Source organism: Festucalex cinctus, chromosome 20 (genome assembly GCF_051991245.1).
Source record: "Festucalex cinctus isolate MCC-2025b chromosome 20, RoL_Fcin_1.0, whole genome shotgun sequence".
Taxonomy (NCBI): Eukaryota; Metazoa; Chordata; class Actinopteri; order Syngnathiformes; family Syngnathidae; genus Festucalex; species Festucalex cinctus.
In genome coordinates this window covers 7,502,593-7,509,261 of record NC_135430.1, presented here as the reverse complement: position 1 = coordinate 7,509,261, position 6,669 = coordinate 7,502,593, and the positions used below count along the sequence as shown (strand labels likewise).

General features: G+C 43.3%; 1 protein-coding gene across 3 annotated transcripts; it reads right to left on the bottom strand.

Annotated features, from left to right (window-relative positions):
• Window positions 1–1,454: 1,454 nt before the first annotated feature.
• On the bottom strand, window positions 1,455–6,358 carry LOC144009332 (C-C chemokine receptor type 9-like). Of its 3 annotated transcripts, none has more exons than XM_077509028.1 (2): window positions 6,273–6,358; window positions 1,455–4,170 (listed from the first exon to the last, which is right to left on the bottom strand). In XM_077509028.1, the coding sequence occupies exons 1-2, from the start codon at window positions 6,327–6,329 to the stop codon at window positions 3,109–3,111; spliced, it is 1,119 nt and encodes a 372-aa protein (XP_077365154.1). In that variant the 5' UTR covers window positions 6,330–6,358; the 3' UTR covers window positions 1,455–3,108. The 3 variants fall into 3 exon arrangements, with proteins under 3 accessions (XP_077365154.1, XP_077365153.1, XP_077365155.1); XM_077509027.1 differs by having other exon boundaries at window positions 1,455–4,173; window positions 6,273–6,330; XM_077509029.1 differs by lacking the exon at window positions 6,273–6,358 and adding an exon at window positions 5,332–5,526 and having other exon boundaries at window positions 1,455–4,173.
• Window positions 6,359–6,669: the final 311 nt, after the last annotated feature.

Genomic DNA, 6,669 nt, shown 5'->3' with positions numbered 1-6,669 from the left:
TGAAGCCTTATTTTGATGAACTGTATATGGATGAATGGGCGGCACGGTAGTCGAGTGGTTAGCACGTCCGCTTCCCAGTTCTGAGGTCTCCGGTTCGAGTCCAGGCTCGGACCCTCCTGGGTGGAGTTTGCATGTTCTCCCCGTGCCCGCGTGGGTCTTCTCCGGGTACTCCGGTCTCCTCCCACATTCCAAAGACATGCATGGCAGGTTAATTGGGCGCTCCGAATTGTCCCTAGGTGTGCGTGTGAGTGTGTATGGTTGTTCGTCTCTGTGTGCCCTGCGATTGGTTGGCAACCAGTCCAGGGTGTCCCCCGCCTACTGCCCAGAGCCAGCTGAGATAGGCGCCAGCAGCCCCCGCGACCCTTGTGAGGAATAAGCGGTCAAGAAAATGGATGGATGGATGGATGTATATGGATGAAAGACATGACTAAATCCTGGAATAAATTATTGTTCATACTATTTTGATGACTTTGAGTGGCTTTTTGGGGTGTGAGAGAGTTGGGACCCTAATTTTTTATGTTGTGCCCTGCAACCTCTAGGTGGGACGTAACAGTCAACACACATTTTTTTTTCCACCGGACTAAAACTAGACCATACTAGATTAAAATCCTCATTAATGAACGATAACTGGAACTAAATCAGTATGCATTTTCGTCAACTAATGTAGATGAGACAAAAATGTACTTAACTTAATAAAAACGGAACTGAAATCTATGTACTTTTTAGTTCATGAAGAAAAACGAGATGAAAATTATATGATTTTGTAAGATCTTGTCTCTGCTAATCTGTCACGGCTGTGACACTGTCATGTGACACAAAGCACAAACACATGGTACACACAGGAGGTGAATTCACGGTGAAAGGTTTAAATTAAAAAAAAAAAAAAAAGTAAATTATGGTTATAACTTCACATTAATCCAACGGACGGCTATAACGTTCCAACAAAAATGTTAATGCGACTGCTAACTAATGCTGTTCTAACTTAATAGCATGTAGCCACAGTAGCCACTGTAATTGCGTGTCAAGTTGTTTTTCATCAACAAAATGAGAAACCATTTTATGTGAAATAGTTTTAGATCCGAAAAGGCTCAATATAATATGCTGACAAAAAATCTATTTAAACAGGTTTGTCCTGACTAAACCTAGACTAAAATGTTGACAGTTTTTGCTGACTAAAACTAGACGAATAAAATGGTTTCTTGGACTAAAATAACGACTGAAATGCTAGATTTAATAATTGACTAAAAATGGACTAAATAAAAATGAGATTGACTAACTGTGATGGTGTGACTGAAATTGGACTAAAACTTAAATTAAATTTAAAAATGGCAGAAAAAAAATTAACACTAGTTGTAGGAGGCTAATATGGTGACATGAGACAATATGTAGGTCATATATTTTGGAGTCATGAGACAAAAATGTCAAATGTCTTGTGCAAGAGGATTTTTTTTTTTTTTTAATATAGTTTCTCCTTTTTTAGACATACACGAGAGCCGCTTCCTGGTTCAGGATGGTTTTGGCATTTTGTTAACATTTTTTGATTAAAATAACGCCAGCGTCTTGGAAATGAGATACTTCTCCCCTAATAGCTAAAGTTCGGGGACAAGAAAGCATCTCATCTTCTTTGTTGCTGCCAACTTCCTGTCGTGACAGGCAGCAGCAGCAGCAACAAATGTGGCAGAGAAGTTTCCAAAGTCTCACCTGAAGGCCACAAGGTACAGCAGCACACAAGGTTCTCACGAGGTCATGCGCATGCACCACATCATACATGCCAATCTTTTTCTTTTTTTTTATAGTACACACACACAGACATGAGACAGCGTGCCAACTAACCCACCACCAGCCCCATGTGACGGTTGCAGAGTTAAGGAAAAATTGTGATTTAATTTCATGTTTTAAAATAAAGACCACAACATTTAAATGCACACATTGGAACAAATGTGTGACAATACAAACTCATGGAACAGTATTTACATTTGTATACATTATGTACAGGAAGGTCAAAGGTCAGGTTTGAGAATTCGGATCCCTTATTATGCCTGGTGATTGAAGTGCGACCAGTCCAGGGATTTGTTTAGGCAGCACAGTTGCTAGCGGCTAGCAAATCTGCCTCACAGTCGAAAGAGGTTCTGGGTTCGAATCCCAGAGTCCTTTGGGGAGTTTGTATGTTGACGTTGAAAAGTATTGAGTGGACGGTTTCTTCTAATCAGTTTCTTTTATCTTGAACGCTCTCAATGTTAAACTAACAGCAATGCCGAGAATGATCCGGGTCATGGCACCAATCAAGTAGTTCCGAGCAGGGCTATTATAGTTTTGGAATTTTTCATTTTAGTTCATTTTTATTTTGTTTTGAGTATTGTTTTTAAAATTTAGTTAGTTTTAATTAGTTTTCAGGGTGGTTCTGTTAGTTTGTAGTAGTTTTAGTATTAGTTTTATTTATTTATTTATAATGTGTTTTACTTGTGCACGATATTTAAAAAACTATGGAAGCGACGTCATCTGGAGGTGCTTTCCTATTGGCTGCTGCGAGATGACGTCACGTCTGTGTGACACACTTTCAAACGTCCTTATTACGGTTCATATCAAAATAAGTCGACTTCAAATCACATTTAAAATAGTCCCCAAATGCTCATGCATTAAATTACCAAAGACTAAAATGAATGACATTTTTTCTATAATTATAGTTAGTTTTAGTTAGTTTTGTAAACATAAAATCAAGTTTCAGTTAGTTTTCGTATTTTCTTTAGTTTTAGTTCACTAAACTAACCTTGGTTCTGAGTGACCCTTCACACGCTCCTTTTATTTTGAATTCTCGCAATATACGCACTGCATATTCTCAATTGAACTATTTAGCGGCTGCCAGATACGGAAGAAGGTCTAATCTGTGGAAAATGGTTCCTCCTCTTATACTGCCCTGGCGCTGCCTAGCCTACGTGACAATGTGTAAGCTCGATGGTCTCAAGTGGTAAGTGTGCAGCGAGCCTAGCTCAAGTCACCTTGGGCATAATCTAACATCACCTGGCAGGACCCTCCTCCCGCCTTTGCTGGCTGGACGGACTCCGGCTCGACCGCGACGCTAGTGAGAAAACAGAAAAGTGATGGATGATTTCATAATGAAAGCGCCGGCGTGGTTTCGGTGTCCGTCCCGAGCGACGGCCGCTTGGGAACCGCCTGGAATTTGGCGACCCCGCCCCTGCCCGGCCCTCGGGCGCACGACCGCAACAACTTGAGGAGGTCCTGCCGGAAGCGCACGCCGACGAAGACGTACAAGAACGGGTTGAGGCAGGCGTGCGTGTACGCCAAACTCTTGGCAACCTGGCCGGCCACGTCGAAGCGCTTGACGGCGCCGCAGTCGGTGATGGTGGCGTTGGCCGCCTGCGAGGCCTCCACCATCAGCAGGCCGTTGTACGGCAGCTGCGAGGCCACGAAGGCGAAGACCACCGCGAAGACCACCCGCAGCGCCTTGTGCTTCTCGAAGCTCCGGGCCCGCAGGAGCGTGCGGACAATGACCGAGTAGCAGAAGGCCATGACCAGGAGAGGCAGGACGAAGCCCGCGCAGATCTGCAAGGCCAGCACCAGGATCTTGGTACGGTTGTTGGCGTTGTCCCAGTAGACCATCACACAGAAGGAGGACCCGCTCAGGTCCGTCTTCACCCGCGCGAAGAGGAACTCGGGCAAGGCGAGGAGGGCGGAGAGGAGCCACACGGCCGCGCAGGCCGCTTTGCTGTACAGCAGACGCTTACGCTTCCAGTTCTGAGCTTTGGCCACCTGCACGATAGCGATGTAGCGGTCCACGCTGATGCACGTCAGCAGGAAGGTGCCGCTGAACACGTTGACCTTGTAGACGGCAGACACGCCCTTGCAGAGCGGGCCGCCGAAACGCCAGCCCCTGACGGCGTCGGCCGCCCAGAAGGGCAGAGTGCACAGGAAGAGGAGGTCGGCCACGGCTAGGTTGAGCAGGTAGACGTCCGTCATGGTCTTGAGGCGCTGGCGCCGCGCGCTGCCGTAGATCCACACCACCATCAGGTTGCCGGCCGCACCCAGCGCGAAGATGGTCCAGAAGAGGGGCGGCTCGTAGCGACCTCGGAACTGACGGACCCAGCTCCGGTCGCACATGCCGGTAATCTGGGTGGGGCCCGTGTCGTAGTCGCCCGAGTAATCCAAAGGGTCCTGCTAAAGCGCAAAATACAAAGTCGACAACAAAGTACAATCAATTTATTTATTTTTTTAAATAAGGTTCTGCTTTTGTCAAACTTAGCAAATTTTGTCAAATTTAGCGCTCATGAACTTCACCACCGACTTCAGAACTTCTACTGCCACACTTTTAATTTTTAATCCATCCACCCCCTCCCCTTTTTTAAAATTTAACTACAAGTACCATGAACTACCCTTGGAAAAGGTGTGGACGAAAAACCTCCCGCCAGGCCCAGAACACGCCGTTTCATAATGAAGGCACCGGCGTGGTTTCGGTGTCCGTCCCGAGTGACTTTCAAACGTCCTTTTTCCGGATAATATCAAAATAAATCTACTTAAAATCCCATTTAAAATCATCCCCAAAGGTTCATGCATTCAATTAATTAGACGGAGGACAAAAAAACGGAGGACATTTTTGCTGTAATTGTAGTTAATTTTAGCTAGTTTTGGTCAACATAAAATGCAGTTTCAGTTAGTTTTCATTTTTTAAAAAGCATTTTCCTTTTATTTAATTTTGTTAACGAAATTTTTTTTAATTTTTGTTTTGTTTTAATTTTTCCGTTTGTTCTAGTTAACTAAAATAACCTTGATGGACTGCAGAACAGTTGTCAAGGATAGGGGTGGTAGGGTGGGGGTTTACTTTTGGTTGCGGTCTATACCGACAGTAGTCTCCATCTCTAGTCCTAGTCCATTCAGCCTGTTTTCCCATGTATCCCCTCCTTCAACACAACTGAATCAAATGATCAGCTCATCAGCAAGCTCTGCATAAATCCTGATAACAATCCTGATGGTTTGAATCAGGTGTGTAGGAGGATGGAGATACGGAAAACAGGCTGGAAAGGGGAGAACCGACCGAGAACAAGGACGTAATGGCGCACGACTGCCACCTCCTGATAATGCGACGCTGCCATCTAGTGGTGGAGATCTGAAGCGCACGCATAGACCAAAACAACAACAACAACAACAAAATTATCACGTGCTTGCTAGTCGTCTCTCTACTACTTCTTTGTCTTTTCATTTCCTGCCAAGCACGTTTGCGTTTGTGCTTTTACTCTTTGTAAAGCATCTGCTTCCAGCCTGCCACACACTTTTTTTAGAGCCTGATGGTGATGCGGTGACGTGACGTCAAACACGTACAAACGCACGATCCCACAGGTTAAAAAACCAGAGCGAGTAGACTTGAGGGCGTCTCGTGCAGCTGCTCGCGTTTCGCCTGGAGAAACCACATCGGTGCTGCACGACTTCCTGCTGCTATACAAAGAGTGTGTGGTGCGGGGGCTCAACGATCCTTTTGAGTCTCAGGTTAGGTTAGGGGCCTGCCAGGTTAGATGGGAGACATAGATAAAGGGCGTAGTGAAACAATAACAGGTAGGAACCGAAAATTAACTGTTCGCCTTTTTTTTTTTTTTTTTTTTTTTTTTTACAGTTGAGTACATGCAACACTGTTAAATAAGCACTAAAATAACACAAAAAGAAAATCAGTACGCCATTATTTATTTACAATTAGAAAATAGATAATTCCACGAGTGTCGCGTGTAACTCAAGGAACAGAAACTTTTTTGCCGTCTGCCGTCGTTGTTTTATTGTTTGTTGTTGTTGTTGTTGTTGTTGTTGTTTTCCCCCAGCCAGTAGTCATTTCGACATAAAACAGACATATAAGTGTCAGCAATTGGCATTAATTATTTTTAATTATATGAAACTTTTGAGGAATAAAAAAAATATATATATGTACTTTTTCATATCCATTATTGACTATATTTGAATCAATATTTAGTGCATTATTTCTCAGGGAAGAAAAAAAATTCCATTAAAATAGACGAGAAAACAATTTGTATTTTATTGGTACAAACGTGTGAATAAATATTGTTCATATATGTTGATTAAATATATATTAAGCCAAGCAGAAGTTTCATAATGAAGAAAATGGCCAAATACAAGAAATTTTATCGTGAATTATTTTGTTTTAGGTCAATTTAATCCACAACATAACATAAGGTTTAAAAGAAGGACGCTCTATAGGGAAGTAAGACTAAATATATTGTTAATTTATATTTATTTTTTGCAGAGTATATACTCACAGTGATTAAGTCATCAGTTGCTGTAGTCATATATGGCGAAGGGAAAAAATCATCCATGTCACCTGCAATGATAAAAAAGAAAAAAACCAAAAACAAAAACAGGACCACCTTAATATGTGATTTAACAAGCAGTACAATATTAGTCATAAGCAATACTAGTTATTAATAACTGATTTACCTCTTGTGGTCGAGGGAGTGTGGATGCGCAAGCTCTTCTTCTTCTTTTGTGCGAGTACGACTCATCCTCGGTTGTCTTTTATGACTCGTCTGCCGCCACAAGACCACGTGCCGATCATTCCACCTCTGTCTCAATCCACAGCACGCGCACACGCGCACACAAACGTGGGACCCCTCACGCTGCAAACCACTTCCTGTCCAAGGGGTGGCGCCGACATGA

What these genes read in the sequence shown, in the direction of transcription:
- LOC144009332 (XM_077509027.1), bottom strand. Translation starts at nt 6,329, where the DNA reads ATGGATGATTTTTTCCCTTCGCCATATATGACTACAGCAACTGATGAC. An exon ending in CAACTGATGACTTAATCACT is followed by an intron (nt 4,174 to 6,272) that starts GTGAGTATATAC and finishes TTTGCGCTTTAG; the next exon opens with CAGGACCCTTTGGATTACTC.